The 21,581-nt window shown below is 50.5% G+C and overlaps 7 protein-coding genes across 7 annotated transcripts; all 7 read right to left on the bottom strand.

Moving 5' to 3' along the window:
* Positions 1-1,078: 1,078 nt before the first annotated feature.
* Positions 1,079-2,904, bottom strand: CkaCkLH20_08705 (sugar transporter; the record flags this gene model as incomplete). The annotated part of the gene is made up of 5 exons (XM_038891420.1): positions 1,079-1,613; positions 1,669-2,042; positions 2,098-2,232; positions 2,366-2,472; positions 2,526-2,904. 5 exons carry the CDS (start codon positions 2,902-2,904, stop codon positions 1,079-1,081), a joined length of 1,530 nt encoding a protein of 509 aa, XP_038743432.1.
* Positions 2,905-6,045: 3,141 nt separating this feature from the next.
* CkaCkLH20_08704 (Cel3c) lies at positions 6,046-8,768 on the bottom strand (the record flags this gene model as incomplete). The annotated part of the gene is made up of 5 exons (XM_038891419.1): positions 6,046-6,421; positions 6,476-6,867; positions 6,930-7,971; positions 8,022-8,628; positions 8,684-8,768. The coding sequence occupies 5 exons, from the start codon at positions 8,766-8,768 to the stop codon at positions 6,046-6,048; spliced, it is 2,502 nt and encodes an 833-aa protein (XP_038743431.1).
* A 454-nt stretch (positions 8,769-9,222) lies between these two features.
* Positions 9,223-11,376, bottom strand: CkaCkLH20_08703 (uncharacterized protein; the record flags this gene model as incomplete). The annotated part of the gene is made up of 2 exons (XM_038891418.1): positions 9,223-10,023; positions 10,783-11,376. 2 exons carry the CDS (start codon positions 11,374-11,376, stop codon positions 9,223-9,225), a joined length of 1,395 nt encoding a protein of 464 aa, XP_038743430.1.
* Positions 11,377-13,943: 2,567 nt separating this feature from the next.
* Positions 13,944-15,566, bottom strand: CkaCkLH20_08702 (putative aldehyde dehydrogenase; the record flags this gene model as incomplete). The annotated part of the gene is made up of 3 exons (XM_038891417.1): positions 13,944-14,925; positions 14,988-15,383; positions 15,439-15,566. 3 exons carry the CDS (start codon positions 15,564-15,566, stop codon positions 13,944-13,946), a joined length of 1,506 nt encoding a protein of 501 aa, XP_038743429.1.
* A 595-nt stretch (positions 15,567-16,161) lies between these two features.
* Positions 16,162-16,656, bottom strand: CkaCkLH20_08701 (cytochrome b5; the record flags this gene model as incomplete). Its single annotated transcript, XM_038891416.1, has 3 exons — positions 16,162-16,305; positions 16,358-16,490; positions 16,544-16,656. 3 exons carry the CDS (start codon positions 16,654-16,656, stop codon positions 16,162-16,164), a joined length of 390 nt encoding a protein of 129 aa, XP_038743428.1.
* Positions 16,657-17,140: 484 nt separating this feature from the next.
* Positions 17,141-17,542, bottom strand: CkaCkLH20_08700 (endoribonuclease l-psp; the record flags this gene model as incomplete). Its single annotated transcript, XM_038891415.1, has 1 exon — positions 17,141-17,542. The coding sequence occupies one exon, from the start codon at positions 17,540-17,542 to the stop codon at positions 17,141-17,143; it is 402 nt and encodes a 133-aa protein (XP_038743427.1).
* A 1,168-nt stretch (positions 17,543-18,710) lies between these two features.
* Positions 18,711-20,450, bottom strand: CkaCkLH20_08699 (major facilitator superfamily protein; the record flags this gene model as incomplete). The annotated part of the gene is made up of 2 exons (XM_038891414.1): positions 18,711-18,907; positions 18,971-20,450. 2 exons carry the CDS (start codon positions 20,448-20,450, stop codon positions 18,711-18,713), a joined length of 1,677 nt encoding a protein of 558 aa, XP_038743426.1.
* Between the last annotated feature and the right edge of the window lie 1,131 nt (positions 20,451-21,581).

The following is a 21,581-nucleotide window of genomic DNA, read 5'->3' as shown; positions in this document are numbered from 1 at the left end:
CGTTGAGCCATTGCTGTTGTCCGAAACTTGAAGAATGAGCGTGAGTGAAGTTGGAAGTGGTGCTTCAATGGAGTATGAAGTCTAAGAGTATACAATGGAAGACTGGAAGATTGGAAGTGAAGATGGTGAAAGAACTGTATGAGATGAGGGCTTATTCGAAGATTTGTGTTGCCAAGGAGTCGATTATTATAAATAATTGCTATGAATCGGCTCCTGACTCCGCCATCTCGTGCGAAGCAAAAGGGTCCAAATAGACGCCTAAGCGCTCGATACAGCAACTCAAAACTACAAGCATGCTGGTTTCTTCTAAATGCGTCTTGGCAAGGCAGATTCCGCTCGAGCTGATAGCGCCGGCTGGGTAACATTGCATCTGTTGCGGCCGGAGCAGCCTGGGCTTGAAACGCCATGAAAGTGTATTATTGATAACCATGGCTGACAAGTCTTGGGACTGTAGTGTCTTGGGAATAGCTTCCGGAAGCAGGTGTAGTTGAGGTACGGACTGACACCGTGGGTAGCAGATTGAACCAGCGACCGACGCGAGGCCATAGCTGGGCAAAAGCTCATTGCTCAGAGCCCGCCTGCTTATCTGCCCCTGAAGACCCGAGGGAATGGTCACGAAACCAACCCAGGAGGTGGGTGTTGGCCATGCCGACCTCCTTATATCGAATAGCCAATGCCGATTGCCGCCGGCCCGGCCCCGGCCGCAATTAGTAGGTAAATCCGTCGGGGCCGGTCCAGTCACAGAATGACGACCGAAAATCGACAGGGGGTAATCGAAACAAGGCCGATTGCGTGCAGCCATCATCACGACCCTGTGGCCGCCAGTCCCGCGGCCGAACCAACAGAGACCATGTTACCAACAGAAACCAAGCTTTCTTAGCAGACTTCTAAGAAGCCCAAACGAAAAAGTCTTAGCTCCCCCTGGAATCAGGAATCAAAGCGGCTGTGCTGCGAGTCAATCACTTGGTCACCATACTGATGTTGTCCGAAAAGTATCATCTTTCAAATCTCGTACGAGAGATTGGACTCAGCCCCGAAATAGTGACATGGCCTGCAGCGGACCGGCATGAATCATGTTTTACGCCTTCTCCTCGTGCCGCGCCGTAACAATCACGCCGGCCTTCTCGCCATCTTCCACATCCGCCTGAAACATATCCTCCGGCTTGTAGTTGCCAAATTTGCGCAGCGGAACCCCCTCGTTAAACATGCGATCGATTTGCTCCAAAGACTTGCCCTTGCACTCCGGTATGCAGAACCACGTGAATACGAATGCAAGAACTAGCATACCCGCGAATATGAAGCCCACTTTCGAGCCGAGTCCGGCGCCTGGAGTGTACAGGAGGTATGGTATGCTGAAGTTGACGAGGAAGTTGGCCAAAACATTGACCATGGAGGCCGTTCGTTGAGATGCATCTCGGAGTCGGAGGGCAGGGATCTCAGTCGTGATGACATAGTTCAGGGGCGCCCAGGCAAAAACGTAACCCGCAGCAAAGACGGTGAGCATAGCCACGATGCTCGTCTTAACGGCGAATGAGGGGTCTGATACGGTGCCAAGGGAACCCATGGTCACGATCGCCGCGAACTGCCAAACGGCGCCTATCATAAGAAGAGGTCTGGTAACAAGAGGTTAGCTGAGGCAACCGTGTTGAGAGATATGGGGCTACGTACCGTCGTCCTACGCGGTCGTTGAGGTAGAGGCCGACGAAGACCATTACCAAGTTGACTATGGCATTGACAATGGTCATCGTAAAGGGATTGACAGTTCCAATGTCTTTGATGAAGATTGCTCCGTAGGTGCTGGCGAAAGCCTGACCAGTCGCTTGTTGCAAGAAGTTCATAACCATAACCACGGCTGTTCTCTTCAGATTTACCCCCTTAAACAACTCCATGTATTTACCTTGCTCAACTTCTTGTTTCAGGGCGTATTGAAGGGCTGCGAACTGTTCGTCGATTTCGGCGTCGGAGATCGTACCGGCTCGAAGTTTCTTGAGCGACGTTTTGGCTTCCTCGATCCTATCCTGCATGAGAAGCCACCTTGGTGACTTGGCACAATGTTAGCCAGAGCTTTTCGGTTCAGACAGGCCGATAGTTACTTACCTCGGGAATGAAGAATATCAGGCACATGACGATGACAGGAATGACGTAGAATAGACCCATCGGGATTCTCCACGACGAATTACCTTCCAAGGTACTTGTGCCTCTGCAGACAGAGTTGACGATCAACGTACCGAACTAGAAACTTTGGTCAGGGCATGACTGACTACATTGCAGTTCGATGGTTTACCGAGAAAGTGTGGACATCGCGTAGCACGAGGGAAAAAGAAAAAAAAAAAACTCTATCATGCAACTTTGATGGGTTACTTACCATCAGACTGAACTGATACGAACCAACGGCAAAGCCTCGAATCTCGGAGGGCACAATCTCGGACTGAAAGACGGGGATGACGGAAAGCTCCATGCCAACGTAGATGTCTTGGGGGAAGCAGATCAGCAATGTCGCAACACTCACTCAGATTGGCTCTTACAGTTGAGAATACGCGCAGCCATAATCTGCTCTCGCGTACGAGAGGTCAGGGCAATTGTCGCAGGAATCACTGCCCAAGCACTCATTCCGAACATACACCATCGGCGACCCCAGCGAGCACTGACAAGACTACCAAGAATAACACCGGCTGCAAATCCGATGTAGTTCAAGGAGTTGAACAGAGCCAACCAAGATGACGGGATCTTCCACTTCCCAGTGACCGGATCTTGGTCGCCGAACTGCTGCTGGAACGCGTCCATTGCCTGAGTTGTTGAGTAGCCCGCATTGTCGAAACCGTAGTTGAATGTCGAGATGGCTACAACAGTAAACGCGGCACCCAAAGTGCGGTTGAAGTGCTTGAGAATCCTGTTGGGAGCCATGGCGCCGTGCCTCTTCGAGAGATTGGAGGTGTTGGTCCCTTCAAGAAACCGAATCGTGGAGGTAACATGGACGATGCATCCCTGATGATTAAGTATTGGAACGTGTTCGCAAAGTCGAACCGAGACCCCTCGTCAAGATTTCGTTGTCCCGGCTCTCCTTGAAGTGTGGAGTCAGAGCCTCAAGGCTTCAGAGCTAATGTGACCTCCACTAGTAATAAAAGTCGACCGATCAGAAGACTGATGTCAAACTAACACACGGCACAGCGGAGAAACACGGTTTCCCACCTCGGGGAGACTGGGGAAGCTGCACCATCTACGGCGCTAGAGGCCCGGGAACCATTTCCTGGAGAAAAGAGTGGAGGAGCTGAGTCCAGAACGAAAATCTTTCTGGAGTTGAGAGTGAACCCATTGACCAACCGGCCGGGTCTTTGGTAAGACTGGGGTGGCCCTGGGTTCGGAACTCGGGCGGAGGCATGACGAAGGACATATCACGGAACTCGGGCGGAACGGAACGCAAAACCATTCCCCCCCCGACTTCCCATTTCTTTTCCCGACTTCATGCAGCTCTCACACATCTGGGCTGTTTGACAAGAACTGCGGGTAACAAACATGGAGACGGCCGCACCATATCGAGCATCGGGGCGGCCCCGGAAAGGCCTGCAGATCTGTTTTCAATGCCGAAACCGGAAGGTGAGTTTTTCGGAGCTGCTCCGGATCGGATGAGGGTCCCCGTGGCTAACCCACACCCGATCAGGTCCGATGCGACGGCGCGGCCGGTGGTTGTGAGAATTGCCGTCGCCTCAAGTTTCACTGTTCTTTCTCGGTTTCTGATGCGCCAATTGAAGATGAAAACAATCCAACTTCACAAGACACGAGTCACCTGAGGTTGGAGAAGCGGCGCGTCCGCAGAGCTTGCATACCATGCAGGGACAAGAAAACCAAGTGCTGCGGAACGCAGCCGTTGTGTCGTCGTTGCTCGCAGAAAGGAGTCGCATGCCAATACCCAGAAATCACAACAAGGACAACAACTTCAAGTATAGCAACTTCGAATTCTCGAAACGAACTATTTGAAATTACGGTCAGCAATAAATCGACTGGCAATCTCGCCCAAAGAAGTACGCCATCCGCGCGAGAAGTCTCAATTTCGGCCTCTCCGGCTTCGCCTCTTGATCTGTAAGTATCACTGAACCTCGACAAGCTATCTACACATATGCTGATGCCAAAAACTTAATCAGTGAGCTGAACTCGGACAAACTTGTCGTCAGGCAACACATCGACGCTTTTTTTGACTTGGTGTACCCCATACCATGTTACAGTTTCATACACAAAGCAACCTTCTGCCAAAGCTGGGCCCAAGATACGCACAACCCGCGACTCCTGAAGGCGATGTGTGGTCTTACCGCCCGCTACTTGTCGTCGGGAGACCAAAATAGGTTGCAGCAAGCAACGAGGTGGATTCGAGAGGCCGAGATGCAACTGTTCATGCGACTAAGTGAACCGTCGATGTCAGACGTCGGGGCTCTACTGCTCACGACACTGGACCACATAATTGCGCGACGATTTAGCAAAATGTTGGTTTCGTCATGTCTTGCTGCGAGGCTGGCTTACATGATGAGACTCAACTATGAGGATAGTAGACACAACTCTCTCATCCAGGAGCGACGTCGGCGTCTCATGTGGGCAATTTTCACTCTGGACACGCTCTACTCCAGCGGAAGGGATGAATTTACCGGGTGTTCCAAAGACACTCTTCACTTGCAACTTCCTTGTAATGAGCGGTCCTTCACCTTGGACATTCCCGTCCTGACGGAGCCATTGACACCGCCTCTGGATCGTTGCTCCACGAATCTGGGTCTCATGGCGTACAATATCAGGGTACTTGACATACGGGATCGCATACAAAGGTAAGCACGTCATCAAATTTAGCAATGGACCGTAAGACTGACAAACCGAAGACTATGCCACAGAATTACTCATGGTCAGAAGCCTTTACAAGAGAGCATCGTGCAGCTGAAACATCTTGCGCACGAACTCGACAAATTGCTCCTCTCTCTGCCCCAGCATTACACCTTCGACAAAAAGAACCTATTTCTTCGGGCATATACCCCTCAACGAACTTCATTTGTCATGTTTCACGCATGGTGGCATCAGTGTCAGTGCGACATGTATCGATTTACCATCCCAGGCTTCCGCGAAGGTCTTCCTTTTGAGGAGCTGCAAGCCTTACCGTCAGAATTTGTCAACTACTGCAGACAGAAGTGTCTTGAACATGCACTGGGTGTTGCTGATATCATGTCCACGGTGACGGAAATGGGAAAAGACATTTTCATCACAGACCCATCATTGGCGATGTGCGCATTTCACTCAGCACGCGTCATAAATCGACTTGGATCCCCTCAGTTTTCGCACCTGCCGCGGGCGACTTTGATCACCAAATTGAAGGCTTGTTGGAATATCTTAGAGATACCATCCGAAATCTATCCCACGACAAAACTGTTGCGGAGCGGTATCTCTGATCTGATTCATGACGCTGAAAGGAACTCGGGTGATTCAAGCCCACTGAGGTCCAATTGGGAGGCGGAGCAGCCTGCAGCGAGAGGTGAAGTGACTTCATCTGCACGGCCAGCTGTTCAACAAGGGCTTAATGGTGAAACTCCAGAAGTTTACTCCAAGTTCAGCGTCACGGACGAGATCAGGAAACTGAAGTTCAAGCCGGACGAAGAGGATAACCCACATGTGTACCAGGTCGAGCAGGAAGCGAGGGCGACTGGTGAAGCCCTGGAGGCACCTCACTTCGAGCCACCCAGTACATCCAAGCCGGAGGGCTTTCAACCATACATGACGATGTCTCAAGATATCGGTGGAAGTGGATTCTTTCCAGAAGCTGGATTTGGGGCAACTACTGCGCTATACGATGTGTCGATGACGTTGGGTTTTGAGCCGAGTTATGGAGACTGTCAGCCTGATCTGTTCTTAGACTCTTTCATGCCATTGCAGAATGACTGGAACATGGCTGACTCTGGATGCTTCTAGACTTGTATTACACCTCAAGATAGCAATTTCTGCCGTGGATATGTACCCCCGCCCGATCTCTGCCTGTGAATCCCCTCTGAATCAATCTCAATGCACTGGTTTTCCGGTCTAGAGCCCGTTCCAAAAAGTGCTCTTTTCCAGCTCGAAGCTTCCCTCTAGGCATTGCTCACCCGCGACAACAGAAGCAGTGTACGAGCCCTTCTCGCAGCACCAACTATTCCTCTTCTCATCCCACACTGCTGTGCTGTATCTGTCAATTGCTATGACGACCTCCTTTCGTTCTTTTGGTTCAAGGTAAATCTTCTGGAACCCGACCAGCACACGTTTTGTCCTGGCGAAGCGAGATTTAGGCGTAGTAAAGCTGAGGTAAAGACGAATAACCTCGGCACCAGCAAGGCTTCCTGTGTTCTCGGCACTGACTAGAACGCGGGAGGGGTTTGCCTGCAGCCCAGATATTGAGAAAGTCGTATAGCTCAGTCCATGCCTAGAAGAAAAAAGTAAATGTGATTTCAGACCATAGATCGGGCACCGGACTTACCCGAAAGGAAACGCAACTTCCATTCTCCGCGCTTCATACCATCGATATCCAACGAATACTCCCTCAGAGTAATGAACTTCGCCATTGTCGCTTCCGAATCCCAGGAAAGCAGGGTTATCTTCCAAGCGAGCTGGGAAGGTCATCGGAAGTTTCCCACTGGGGTTGATGCGGCCAAAGACTACATCCGCAACCGCGTTTCCGGCTTCGTTGCCACCATACCAGCTGTGAAGCATAGTACTCGCCTTGTGTCTCCAAGGCATGCTGACCGGGTTCCCTGCCTGGGTGATTATGATAGCATTTGGCTGTGCTTTGAGCACCTCCGAGATGAGCTCATCAACATGGGGAGGCATGTCCATGGTATCCCTATCCTTGCCCTCTTTCTCTAAATCAGCCTGCCATTGGATTAGCCGGGAACACTTTAAATGCATAGCATCTACTGCAAGAAACCACTCACATTCAGACCTGCAACAACGAATGTGTATGTGCACTTCTTGGCCAGCTCAACCGCTCTCCGAATGCCCTCGGCCGGGTCAATCTTGAGGCATCCACCTAACCGGCAAGCACCTCCCGGGATCGCCAACAGCGAACCACCATTGACCTTGGATGTTAATGCACTTCCGGCTTCTACTCGCAGGCAGTACCGATTGCCTGCCTGTAAGTCATAAGTGGCTCGCCTTTCCGCCGACCCCTTGCCAAAGAACATGCCACCCGGAGTTTGTTCAGTGGAATTATCGATCACCAACTCATCGTTGATGAACAAGTCCCCAATACCATACGTAGCCAGTCCGAACTCATACACACCAGATTTTTCAGGGGTGAAGTGAGCACGCATTGACATGAAGAAGACGTCTGACTTCTCAGGGTGCTTGTAGTCCATCAGCTGGTATGTTGTGTCAGGTATCGTGACGTGATCGAAAGGCTTTCGATGTTCCACCGTATGTGGTTCGTTGAACATTTCTATCGTAACACCGGGACTTCCAGCATCGTTGCGGGCATTCTCTTCCGTAAAGGCGGGTAAGAGGATGTGTCCATATACACCTGGCTCATGGTGTATCGTCGAGATAGGTGGCAAAGAATCCCGAATGCCCTTGAGCACAGAGCTGGTGTAGTATGGTCTGAGACTTGCGCTTCCTCCACCACATGCAGCCGGTAGATCCGAGTTCGGACCAATGATGGCAACTTCATCGCAACGTTCAGGGTGAAGAGGAAGCAAATGAGATGAGTTCTTCAGTAACACCACGCTTTCTCCAGCTAGTCGCCGGTTGAGACTCCGATCCTCGGGCACGTCTCGTGTGGTCTCTTCTTTCCCAACGCGTGCTGAAGACGCGTCGTTGACGAACTCCAGGACTTTTGTCGCACGCTCGTCTATGATGTGATGAGGCACCTTTCCGGAGAAGACGGCGGCCAGAGCCTCATTTTCTCGATAACGGCTTGGTCCCGGCATCTCAATGTCGACTCCCGCGTTGAGAGCTGCCTCACAAGAGTATGTACCATACCTATTCACGTCAGGAAACGTCCGGGCTGTGGTAGTGCATTCAAAACATACCAATCGCTCATGATGAGACCGTTGAATCCCCATTCCTTTCGCAAGATGTCCTGTAGAATCTTGGGATTCTCGGAAACATGCAATCCCTCAACTTTGTTGTATGATGACATGACTACTCTGGGATTGCTATCCCTCAGAGCAATCTGAAATGGCATGAGATAGATCTCACGCAGTGCTCTCTCAGACATGCGAACGTCGACCGACATCTTCTCGGTTTCCTGATCGTTAGCCACAAAGTGTTTCAGAGCCGCTAGCGTCCCCCGAGACTGGACGCCTCTGATGATGGCAGCTGCCAGAATACCGCTGAGATACGGATCCTCAGAAAAAGACTCAAACCCTCGGCCATTCAAAGGCGAACGTATGATGTTGACAGTAGGACCAAGCCAGACATGGGCACCTTTGGCGTCACATTCTTTGGATAAGAGCTGACCAGCTTGCTCTATCAGCTCGAGATTCCAAGTTGCGCCCAACCCACTACCACAAGGGATGCACAAGGCGGGCACCGGGTTGAAGAACCTCGAGCCGCGGACGCCGTTAGGCCCATCAGTGCATTTGATGGCCGGAACGTCGTGCTGGGGAAGAGGGGTAGAGTGCCAAAAGTCGGAGCCTGAATATTTTCGTTAGCATTGACCTGAAGTCATCTTTTTGAGATCTTGGTGTACCAGCAAGAAGTGATATCTTTTCTGCAAGAGTGGCGTTCTCGAGGACGCGGCCAATGTTGACCAACTTCCGAGGAGGGGGTTGCATAGTTGAGAAGCAGTTCGCGGGCTTCATGGGTCTTCGACTCCGATATAGGAAGATCTGATCCGAACTACAGATGTAATGGATTCGAAGAACGTGTCAGATCGGGAACCACTTGGAGACGCACGAGTAGAAGTTCGAAAAGCTCCGGCGGCCGGCCCTGAGATGAGACTCTGACTCGGATGTCGGCGACGGAACGGTCCCGGAAGTCGCCATAGTGCAGATGATCGGCTGCATGCCGTGTGGAGTAGACTAAATTAGGCCCGTCGCCGGTGGGATGCCCCCTGAATCTCACTGAAAGCAAGGCACAATTCATGTCTAGAAGCGACGAGATTCCCGACTTATGAGTTGGCACGATTGAAGTGTCGCCTGAGTTCTGTTGACAAGCACCCAGAAATGATGGCTTGAAGCCTTTTTAACCGATATTTGTTGAGAAACACCAACGTAACAAGAGAAAGTCTTAACCGAAAGCCGCCAGCACACTTCGGTGTCCTCCATTAGCACTAACAGCAGCCCCGTTTACCCATCTGCCCTCCTCGCTAGCCAAGAAACCCACGATGTACGCGATATCCTCTGGCTCGCCCACTCTACCACAAATCGAATCCTGGATTTGCTTCATGAGAAAATCCGAAGGGAAGGACCCTTTAGCCCTCTCAAGCGCGTCTGTAGCCGTCGGTCCAACGCCAACACTGTTGAAGGTCATACCTTTCTCCGCGGAGTACTGGTCAGCGAAAGATCTTGTGAAGCTCTCCAGAGCAGCTTTGCTGGCACCGTAAGTCATGATCGGATCCCGGTTTCCCTGCTTGGCGGCGATGCTGGAGATGTTGATGACCCGCCCGCCATATGCCGGCGCATGAGGCAAGAAAGCGACCGTGAGAGCAACTGGCGCGAACACGTTGGCGTGCATCATTTCATTGAAGTCTTCTGGCGTCGTGTCGACCACAGACTTCACCTTGTCGGAGTTTCCAAGGATGGCGTTGTTGACGAGAATGTCGATAGTCTTCGTGTCTAGCCCACTGAGTGCTTCATTGATGACCCTCTGACCGACGCCATGTTCGACCATATCCGCTTGAATCATGCAGGTTCGCTGAGCCCCAAGTTCGCGACAAGCTTTGAGGGTCTCCTCTGCCGCCGTCTTGTTCGCAACGTAAGTGATGGCGATGTTTGAGGCACCCTTTCGCGCAAAGTGGATTGCGATTCCTCGTCCGATTCCGCGAGAGCCTCCCGTGATAATCGCAGTCTTCCCAGCCAATGACCACGGCTGCGGCGTGGAATTAGATTCAGACATGATGAGATTGAGATCCATTTGAACGGCTGGTGTAGGAAAGATGAGATGCTGGTTAATCGGTCTCCCCCGCCCAGGTTGGCGAACGGCTCCAAATATGTACTACCGATGCTTCAGCTATATTACAAATAGTATCAAACTTCAGATGGTGATCTCATCGCGCTCGTATCTCATACTGAGTTCTAGCTAAGCAAGTTTGAGTTTCGGTACGGGCAGTGAGAAGGTCCGAGGCACCTGACCTCACAGACGGTTATGAAACGGGCGTGATGAGAAAGCCGTTGTGGTGAACTTTGTGATCGCAAGCAGGCTGTCGCATTTCTGTTTCGATGACTCTCATTATGAGTTGAACATATGGCATTGCAGCAGTCGTTGCGCAACCGTCATACAGCTCGAATATGCACATGGTCAATACCACGGAAGAGCCACAGAGCTTCCAGAAACATTCATCATCGCAGACCATTCGACTTCAAATTCGTAAGGTTTAGATATCTATGTCAACAAGAAGCATTTTTGACAGATAGGAGAGAGACTGGGCCCGAGACAGGCACCTTTTGTTGATCATCTTCGTCTCTCCCAAGCGGACATCGACGACGCATTCGACTATTTTTTCGTTTGGCTAAGGCCAAAGCTCGTTAGATGAGGCCAATCTAGATTGGAAATGTTAGCAAATAGATCTTTCATTTTAGCAACTAATGACTGACCAAACGTCGTTCTTGCTGTGTTGACATGAGTCACCGTGGCTCTTTCGCCAACGCGCAAGGACTTTCCAACCGAGGACCCAAAGCAATAGCCATAGCGTCCGAACACAGGACTGTACTTTGCGCCCTTGTCAACTCTTCGATCCTTATTGAGCTTTTTCCACGCCATGCCGCGGTCGTCTGTTGCCGTCTTCCCAGTATCGAAGTCGACTGTGATGCTCTGACACCTGTAGCAGTTTGCAGTCAGGGGCATCTGGATCCCTCCGTCAAATGTCAGCTCGCCCCAGAAGTCCTCTACAAAAGGACCAGAAGCTCCCTTTACAACTATGTTCGGTCGAAACTTCGTGACGTCCATCGTGCATCCTCCCTCCAGCCGTGACGACAGATGGTTGTTCGACTCTTCGGTGACCACGAGATAGTGGGCGATGTCGTTAAAGACGAGACGCTCTTCCGGAAAAGAGAGGAACGGAACGAAGGACTGGAGGCGTTTCAGAAGTCTTGCCTTTCTCAGTCCTATCTTGCTGTGAGGTGCCATGGAGCCGAGAACGGGCCGAGAGCCATGGCCTATGTAGGCGAGCCGAGTCTCGAAGCCAAGTCTCTCGGAGAACCATGAAGACAGCTGATCGCCCATGTCGTAGGCTTTGGCCTGACTTCCGTGTAGACTAGTTTCGTATTCATCGCGGCCTTCAGTCGTAGGATTCAATGGGAATCGAATCTCGTCCTGGGTATTGACCCCCGCATCTCTTGCAGCTGCGCCAAACTCGGTGTTACGGCCCAACCATCTCACTATTATCTCACCATCGTCGTCATTTTCTCTTCTGCCCTCGAATTCAACCGTTGCTTGAAACAGCGCCAGTTGAAGATAGTACCCAGCAAGCATGGTTTCATATCTTTTCGCCTTCGCATCTTCCCCATCTCTATGAATTCTTTGCAAAGAGAAAGTGCGGTCTCCTAGGAATCCGTATTTTCCCAGACGAGCTCTATTGATAGCGCATCCTCGGAGTCCTTTTACTGGATAACAGTAGAGCTGATACAAACCGTCAGATTCTCTATCGTGCTAGCTCGGGTTGATGGGAGGTAAATAATTTTATCTTACTTGTGTAATCTCAAGTATCTCTCCAGAAGTTCGGGTCGAGTCCAACAATCTACTACCCACGAAGAGTGTTACAATCAAAGCGGCAACTGCAATAAGCGCAACGTTGGACGATATCGCGGATAAGGATGTTATCGGAAGATGAATATCCGTCAGGTTGGTGAAAGCGTTCATGGTCAGGATAGCTCGTTTTGTATCATAGAAGTTCTTCGATAGGGCCGTGATGAGAAGCAGCCAGCAGACTTTCTCACAGAGGGTTGTCCAACACTTTTATTCGGGGCTTTGACCGGCCGTCGGTATCCCACTCTGGGTTGGACCCTGGACCAAGCTTCAAGATGTCATTCTTTGAGCAGGCGGAGACCATCCTGGAGAACTTCAACTAAACCCGTTATGGAAACAAGATGGACCAAATCCTGCAGGGTGTTGACTTGATGTCGAGAGACCCCGGCCCGGGTTCCAAGCTGTCTCCCACTCATTCCCCGCATGTCTCCCCCAGATGCCGAGTCTTTATCGCCTATCATCGGTGAGGGGGCGAGCGGAGCAGATGTTCGCAGCCCTGATAACAGCTGGCAACGTCAGTCTTACTGCGTCCGTTATCCAATATCATCCTGCATGAATCAAATCCGCTTTACATCACCACATATCCACGATCTCGACGTCGAGGCAACCATTCGGTACATCTCTCATCATGGTCACCAACCGCATCCGTGTTGTCGAGGGCTCTTGCTGGCCGTGCAAGAAACGACGCATCAAATGCGACCTCACCAAACCACAATGCGTCCGTTGTGCCAAAATTGGAGCCGACTGCGATTTCAGTCCACGAAGATTGAAATGGAGCACACGACCAACGATCAAAGCCCCGGCGATTTATCAAATCACCACGCGAGACGAGCAACTCGCGTCATCACTTGCGGCCGACGAGAAACGAGCTCTCGACTACTTCCACCACCGTCTTTGGCCAATGCTTACCACGGCACCGGAGCCATGCGCCGCGCCTATTTTGCAGGCTCTCGAACATCGTGTCGTTCTTCTGGCGACTTGCGTCATCGCCGACGCTCATAGGGTGCTACAAGACGGCAGGAACAGTCGTAACCTCCTTCGGATGAAGCGGCTAGAGTGTCTTGCGGCAGTAAGGGGAGAGCTAGGAGGTGCTCAGATTGACAGCATTGATAAGGGCTCGCTGATGACACTGCTGCTGGCAGTACTCCTTCTCTACTTCCATGATGGTTATCTCGAATGTGCGCAGTCTTCAGCATCGACTTTGAGTCATCACGGAGGCGTCAAGGCGATCGTCGAAAGTCTTGGGGGCATCAACACGGTGCTGGAGACCAGCCATGAGTCCATTCACATGCTTCTCTCAGAGTTCGTATCGACAGATCTCACTACGGTGATGCTCAAAGGAGGACCGCCATCGTTCCAACCAGAGATCTGGCAAACGATAGACAAAAGATCTGTCTGGTGGGGAAGAGACATCTTGGGCCGGTCATCATTGGCATCTGTCTTTCAGCAGACATCAAGGCTGGCGTGGTATTTGGATAGTCTCAGCAGTGGGACGGACAAACTCTCCATGGACGTCGTTCGCAATTTCGAAACCACCTTGTCGCCGGTATACGCGAGAATAACGGATGCGGCAGACAGCGATAGCGAGATGGAGGCCGAAGCAAACCATGCATTCACCCTTATTCGGGCCTTCCAACACACGGCACTCATTTATATGTACCGAGCGATTTGCGGCTTGCCGGTCTATCACTCTCTCGTTCAGCAGCATGTGTTACCGTGTTTGGAGTGCATCCTCGACATCAAGCAGCCCTCGAAGGTGCTCAACTGCGTCATTTTCCCACTGCTGGTCGCCGGGGCACACGTTCGGTCACCAAGGCACCGGAAAGCTGTGCTGGGGTTAGTTCACGTAATCCGGGATGAAGTTCGCTTTGCCTCTTTCCACTCTGTTTGCGATGTTCTCACTGGTATCTGGAAAGCGGATCAGGAGGAAGTCACTTGGTTTGAAATGTTTTATGAACTTGGAGCGGACGCAGTTATTCTCTGAACGAAACAGGCTTCTTCCATGTGTATCTGATATCTCATATTAAAATACCCAAAGCGCTACTTCAAAGGACCGTTCCCATGTTCAGATGAACAGACTTGGTCTGGGTGTACGCCGCAAGGCCAGCCTCACCTAATTCACGACCGACACCACTTTGCTTGACTCCTCCAAATGGTACGCGGATATCGGAGTCATTGGAACTGTTGATCCAAACCATTCCAGACTCCAAACGGGCTGCGACCCGGTGACCACGCTCGATGTCCCGAGTGAACAACGCAGCGCCAAGGCCATAAGAAGTGTTGTTGGCCAAGGCAATAGCTTCTTGTTCGGTCTTGAAGGGAGTAATGGCAACGAATGGCCCAAACACCTCTTCTTGGAAGATTCTCATGTCCTTCTTCACATCGGAGAAGACCGTGGGCTCGATGAAGAAGCCCTTGCCATCGCCAACGTTCTTGTGAGGCACGCCGCCAGTGATAAGCTTCGCACCCTCGTCTTTTCCAGACTGGATATAGCCCAGGACCTTGTCGTACTGAGCCTTCGTGATCTGAGGCCCTTGGAAGGTATCGTCATCAAATGGGTTGCCAACCTTGTTCTCGAGGCAGATCTGCTTGAAACGGGCAACGTAGTCTTGGTAAACCTCCTCTTGGACCAGAATTCTTGAGGTTGAAGTGCAAATTTGGCCTTGATTGCTCATGATACCAACATGGCCCCACTTGGCAGCTTGATCCAGATCGGCGTCCTTGAAAACTACCAGAGGCGACTTGCCACCGGTCTCCAAGGTGATGTTCTTGAGGTTGACACTGGCACCCTTCATGATCTGTCGACCAGTCGCAGTGGAACCGGTGAAGGCAATCTTGTCAACATCGTCATGGGAAACAAGGGCGTTTCCAGCCTCTCGTCCCAAGCCGTTGACAATGTTGATAACACCCGGGGGGAAACCCGCCTTCTCGATTAGAGTAGCGAAGTAAAGGATCGAAAGAGGGGTCTGTTCAGCAGGCTTGAGGACAACGGTGTTACCACAAGCTAAGGCGGGGCCGAGTTTCCATCTGCGAGAGTTGGCGGTTAGCATGGGCATAGTCATGCCTTGAGAGAGAACTTGGAAACTCACGCAGCCATCATCACCGGGTAGTTCCATGGGATGATCTGCCCGCAGACACCAATTGGCTGCTTGAGTGTGTACGCAAACTTCTGCGGGGTGGTCGGAATGGTTTCGCCGTGGATCTTATCGGCCCATCCGGCGTAGTAGCGCAAAGTGGCAATGGTCTCAGCAAGATCTTCTCCCACTGCCACGCTGAACGGCTTTCCGCCGTTCCATGTCTCAAGCGTGGCGATGGTCTCCTGGTGTTCCTCCACAAGATCAGCCAGCTTGAAGATGAGCTGGCCCCTCTCGGTGTTGGAGATGTCGCCCCAGCCAGGGCCGTAGAGAGCGGCGCGTGCAGCCTTCACGGCCTTGTCGACGTCCTCCGGGGAGGCAGCCTCTACTGATGCGATTTCGGACTCATCGCTAGAATGCTAGTTAGCTAAGGTAGGTTCAGCTGATACCTCTGTGACTTATTTACCTTGGGTTGATGGCTGTGATCTTGGAGCCTGAAGTTGCCTTCACGAATTCGTTGTTGATAAAGAGACCTGTGGGGAGGGCGATTTTAGTGCCATTGGGCGCAGTGAGATCTATCGTCAGGGCCGACATTTTGGAGAATTTGAAGCGGTGATGTAGAGAAGAACGATTTGAATGAGAGAATACAAGAGACGAGCTAGGCACGTTGCAATATGTGTCGACCGAGAAGGTCGTGGGTCTTAAGGCTTGATATCTCAGCTAGTCTCGAGGCGAATTGATGCTTAGGGAAGCAAACGGGGCCAAAGAACAGGCCGCAGATACATTGCCTCGGATGAGCGATCTGCCCAACTCGCCGTATCGGTGGTTGACCCAGCGGCAAATGGATACTCTCCCAAAGTAGACAAAAGATGGGCAATGACCAGCATTGGAACGGAGCTGTCAAAACCAGTCCACGAACTGTCAAGCCGAACCAGCCTGGGGAACAGGCAGATAGCTTCCCCGCACTCTCCAACACTCAGCTTCGAGCCCAGCCCGCTCGTCATTGGGGAACACAACGCGTGCGGGGATTCCCTGCAGGATAGATGATCTCCCGCATAGTCTTGCCTATTAGGGTAATGAAATGGACCACTTTGGCGGGGTACTGCAGATGTCCGAATATTTGCACTTCATGGGAACGAGGATGTTGATTACGCCGATTCGATTCTCACAGCTCTCCATCTACAATGCTCTAACGTTGTGCTGATGACGACGCCTTGACTTGAAAGAAGATAACAGCAACTGAGGACAGGAGAAACAACATGGCAACCTCTACGATGCCCTTCCAGTAGGGCACCAGCAATATCCAGCCGCGAGAATCCGGTTTGGTTTGTGTCTAGGAGGATTCAACATTAGAGAGGACCCAATCTTTTGAAGGGGCGTTCTACCTTTGGTTCAATCTTGAGCACCCCGACAAGAAGGGCTTCGAGTTGGGCTTGAGCGCCCTTGCTGTGTCCTACTTCGTGGAATGCCTCGGTAGCATCCTGGCCAAGGACCTCTGCTAGTATATCGTCGCCGCCGCTGCCCAAGAGAAATTAGTCTTGTAGAAAGATCATAGAGACCAGAGATCTCACGGGTGCTTTGCCATGTAATCCGTAATGTTGTAGACCTTTCCCTCGATCACAATCAGCCCGCTCTTGTCAGTAGACTGCTCCGCAACTTGGTCTAAGGTGAAAGTCGATAGCATTTTGAAGATATTGCGAAGTCCGGTGACGTTTACCGATAGTTGCTGATGTGAAGAGTACCATATTATCAAGTACACGCGGAGACTCTTGTAGTATATATACTCGATCTCAATATCTAGCATGGTATACATAACAGAGGTCAGATCGATGTGAAGCTTCTGTCGGCGAAAAGACCCGCTCTGAGGATTGAAAACAGGGAGCTTAACTCATGTCAATTCATCGGGGCTTGTTTTCTGACACAATCATGCCTGCTATTTGACATGTCGAGCCTCGAAAAGATTGAAAAGGACAGTCCTAACTTCATAAAACTTGTCTGGGGAGCGAGTCAATGGGATCATTTTGTTGAAAGGCTGTGTAGATTCATCATAACACAATTTCGAGATGGCATTGCACAATTACTGCTTTCCATTTTTCATGTTGTCACCAACCAAATCTCTGTTTCTGATGGCATCCATTACATGGCGCTCTCCATCCGAACACAGCTAATTACGAAGGGACCAAAGCCTCAACTTCGATTTCCACCTGCATTCCCTCCAATCCAAGCTTTCCGATCTGGATACACGTCCAGATCGGACGGTGGTTGGGGAAGAGCTTCTTGAACAACCCAGTCATGACGTCGAAGCTCGTGTCCATCTCGAGGTGGTATGAACGAATTGCGTGGATGTCGTTGAACGTCAAACGGGAGTCGACCGCCTTGAGCGCTTTCAGGACATTGTCGAATGTGGTGGCGATCTGCTTCTCGAGATCGGGAGTGATGTTGCCTTGTTCGTCCCAGCCACCTTGACCGGAAGTGCGAACGATGTTGCCAAGCTTGACAGCTTGAGAGTAATGGTATTGCTCGGCGTTTGATTCAGTGCCGGGATAGTTGAAGAACTGAGCGGAAGCCATGGTTCAAGGTTTGTGACTTCTTGAGAAGTGAGATGGACTAGCGTATGAGACCGTATGAGGTAGTCTGAGTCGTGGGAAATGGTGACGATTGAGTGGTAGTCGGGTTGAAAGGTCAAGCATTGTCCGCCTACTTATCTATGCGGCTGGCGCGACAGGTGTGGGAAACATGGGTATTCCGACCGAATGCGGGGTGATTGCCAAGTTTGATCGGGCTTGTTTTCGCTTGATAAAGCATATCTGCATGGTCAATCTTACTACTAATTAAGTGCTGGTCGATTTTCTACCACGCTGTTCCGAGATACTCATGCATTGCACAGCCCATCGGCTGGGCTGCGTGTGTTCTTCCGTGATGTTCACGCAGCAAAGTGGGCAATCTCTCGAGAATGGTCCAATACCTTTCCCAACAAGGTATGGTTTCATGCTGCAGCAGTATGCCGGTATGACGCGGTGTGGCCATCATTCGATGCCCAACTTCGGGTCAATATGCGTTCAGATAGCCGTGGGCGTTGCCAAGATGCAGGGGATAGTCACTGCGATCCCAGAAATTGCGAAGGACCCGGCCATGTAGTTCGAATCCAGTTTAGTCAATACGTGTAAAGTACCAACAAAGGTATGCTGGAACGCAGGTTTGGACTGCGTCCAATTACTGCCTTATGACCAAATGGCCACCATTTGCATATCTGCGTACCGCTGCACAGATCAAAGAACCACGTGCCATGTTGGAGAATTGCGACTCGTCCTCGACTTTCTACTATGCTCGTGGTCTCGAGGACATATTTTGTGCAGTATGAATGCCTAAGAACTTCAGTAGGCTGGAGGCTCTAATATCAATTTGCTGCATTTCTACCGTCTTAATACGGTGCTTGAATGATCTGGCACAAATATCATATAATGAATAAGGACGCATGTCTTAAGATTATGCAACTTCATCCAGTCTCCATCCATATCTAAAGTCATCGAGTATAGCTGAACGCGAGACTTCATTAATCACGAATATGTCTGGGTCTGATTCCTCACTCTCAATAGGGTGTCTCTAGATTTGGACATCTCTTCCTACCACTTACCAGGCAGCCGCCATTTGATTATTCACCACACACCGCATATGTCAAAATTCGAATTCACAGTCTGCCTCAAATAAGTCTGCCCACGCCATTTCTCAAGACTGTACTCAATGTGCCAATGCTCCGTGATCTTCAACAAGCTTCCAGTAAGGACCTGCTGCACTCCTCCTGAATGATTTCCCAACGAAGATCATGACCAAACACAAAGCCCATAAGCCCACACCAAGTGCAGCCGTCAGTATGAACGCATTTCGAAGTCCTATGTTCTCGATCATCGGTACGACAGCGTAGCTGAAAGCAAAACCTACATGTAAACCGAGTTAGCTAAACATTCGACCCCAAAGTCGACGTCTGAAATTGAACTTACCCATAGAGTTGCGAATCAGAATAGCGGACACAAAACCTTCCCCGGCCACCTCCTTGAAGCTGTCTAGTATGTATGTGAAAGCCAGACTCGTTCCAAGAGGGAGGGTTACCGAGATCATACCCAGACCGAAAGCTATCCCAACCCAGTGAACACCATAGAAAGCGCCCACCCCGTAAAGAATACAACCCACAGGATGCGCAATAATGGCCAAAATGCAAAGCCAGAGACGGTATTCGGGCTCCATGACTCCTCCACGCCTCCGAGACATCATCACGGACAAGGCGTCGCTAGCATATCCCGAGACAGCGCATCCTATGGAAACCCCGATTACTGAAGCGAGATAAAAGAGGCCGATAACGTTGGAACGAAAGTTGTAAGGTGGATTGCCTAGAATCAGGGCAAGAGATCCGCCGACAACGTTGTACCATGACAAGATACCTCCAACGAGAAGACCTGCGAATAGAACGGTCGGAAAGCGAAGAAGTCGGAACGGGAGGAGGGCGTTCTTGAAGCTGCTGGGTTTCCGTGGATCCTGATGTCCCCAAAGCTTCAGCTTGGATGCAAAGGAAATGTCCGAGGCGCAACCGGAAGCGTGAGACTCGGTGATGTCAACGTTTGACATGATTCTTGTAAGACCTCCATCAACAGCGTCTCCGGGCTTTGACTCTTTCGTTTCCGTCAAGTGTTGTTCGCCTAAGACCCCGGTCTCTGTCACCGTATGTTCGGTGCTGACTGTACCGATAATTTCAGCATGGGTAGTCGGTCGGTAGAACATGGTTTCCTCGAAGAAAAGGAAGGTCGAGACGCTGACAGCGCCGCCCAAAATCGATAAAATGTATTGTATCCATCTCCAGCCCAAGGTTTCTGCGACGAAGCCGGACGCCACTGGGCAGAGAAGCGCTCCACACCATAGAGTCCAACTATAGATGCCCATGTAGAACCCTCGCTGGTGGACGAAGAACAGATCGTCGATGACGACTTCGATGAGGGTCTCCATCGGAGAGGAGACGATACCGATGATGATTCGGTTGACGAAGAACTCGACACGGGATTTGACGTATGCTGACCAGAGGTTGACAAAAGTCGTCAGAACGATCGAAACAACAAGAGTTGGTCGTCGGCCATAGTTGAGCGCAAAACTCTGCGTGATCAGAGTTCCCCAGCCGAGGAAGAGAAACAAGAGACCATTACCAGTGCTCAGATCAGCCACAGAAATGCCAGTATCGGCCTGGATTTGCAGGTATGCAGGCGACAGGCCCGAGATGATGGCAGCTGCGAAGAAGCACCAGGTCATCACCCAGAATATGTTGAAAGTCTTGCGCTTCTGCGTCCACGAAAGGGGGTCTTTTGGGTCGCTGCTTGGTTGGGGGACAAGAACGATGTTCGCTTGGCCACTTCCATGCTTGACATCGAGAACACCTCGGTTGTCGACAAGTTGAACAGTCCCCGGAACGTCGACGGCGGAATGCTTTTGTGGCATGGTTGATACGTGATGCAAATACAGTTTGGGTGTTATTCCTTCTTGATTCAAAAAGCTTTGTGGTGACTCAAGGATAATATATCAACATAATCTGCATCGTCCAAGTTGTAGGAGTGCATACCTGGCTTACAACGGTCGTCATGCAGAGCAACTGTTCGTGGGATTCAAAGGCCTCATCCCTGTCAGCGCTAAACCAATCGTAGGTAAAAGATGGACCAGTACCACATGGCCTGTCTCACGAGTCGCGCCGAAAGTCTATTGAACCTACTGTCAGTCTGTCAATCTGCCATGAGTTATCAATGCCGTTGTGTTCAAGCGTTCCCCCTGAAAACCCCGGGCGTTATCTCTCTGATAATCACTGCACAGCTATCTCTGCAGATCTGCTGAGGATGCGTTACCTTTCAAGACTCTGCACCCAGCTATCCCCCCAATGAAATGCGGACTATCTCTTGGCCCTTTTGGTTGGGGAATTCGACGAACAAGCATCCTTTCTTTCCTAGTCCTCAAGCCTTGTGACTAGCTTTTCAACGTGCACAGCTGGCCGCAATATAGGAAGACATTTTGAGTGGATAGAAGAGGGGATAGAAGGATAGAAGGATATAGTTTATCGTATAATCTTAGTAGTAGAAAGGATAATCTCTTATAGACTAATATCCCTTATTAAGGTCTTACTACTTTTAACCTTAAGAGTAAAGCTATTTATATACTATTAAATATACTAAAAATCTTATTAAGATAGAGTTTTATTCTTTTAGAAATTAAATATTAAATATATACTTATTAGGTATAATAAGATATCTAAAAATAAATTTTAAGGGTAGCTATATTATATTGCGCAGCTTATTGCATTTATTTAGTGGTGCACAGCTGGCCGCCAACCGTGTAGTTCGTAATCATCCTTACTACAAGTCCACACACTCTACCTTTCCTCATCAAAGGGTCTTGGGCTTAGTTGAAGCAAGACTAGATGCCAATAACCAACAGGTAGTATCGCCGCCAGTCTCCAGGCACATTTGTTTGATTCTTAAATGATCCGAGCATGCAGTTGCAACGAAGGAAAGGCAGTTCTGTGCCTTCAAGCGACATATCGAAACATGCTATTTGCGCTCATGAAATCTGAACCAGTATGTT

This window comes from Colletotrichum karsti, assembly GCF_011947395.1.
Source record: "Colletotrichum karsti strain CkLH20 chromosome Unknown Scaffold29, whole genome shotgun sequence".
In the NCBI taxonomy this organism is placed as follows: Eukaryota; Fungi; Ascomycota; class Sordariomycetes; order Glomerellales; family Glomerellaceae; genus Colletotrichum; species Colletotrichum karsti.
Note: the sequence above shows the minus strand (reverse complement) of the source record. Positions and strands in the feature narration are given on the sequence as shown.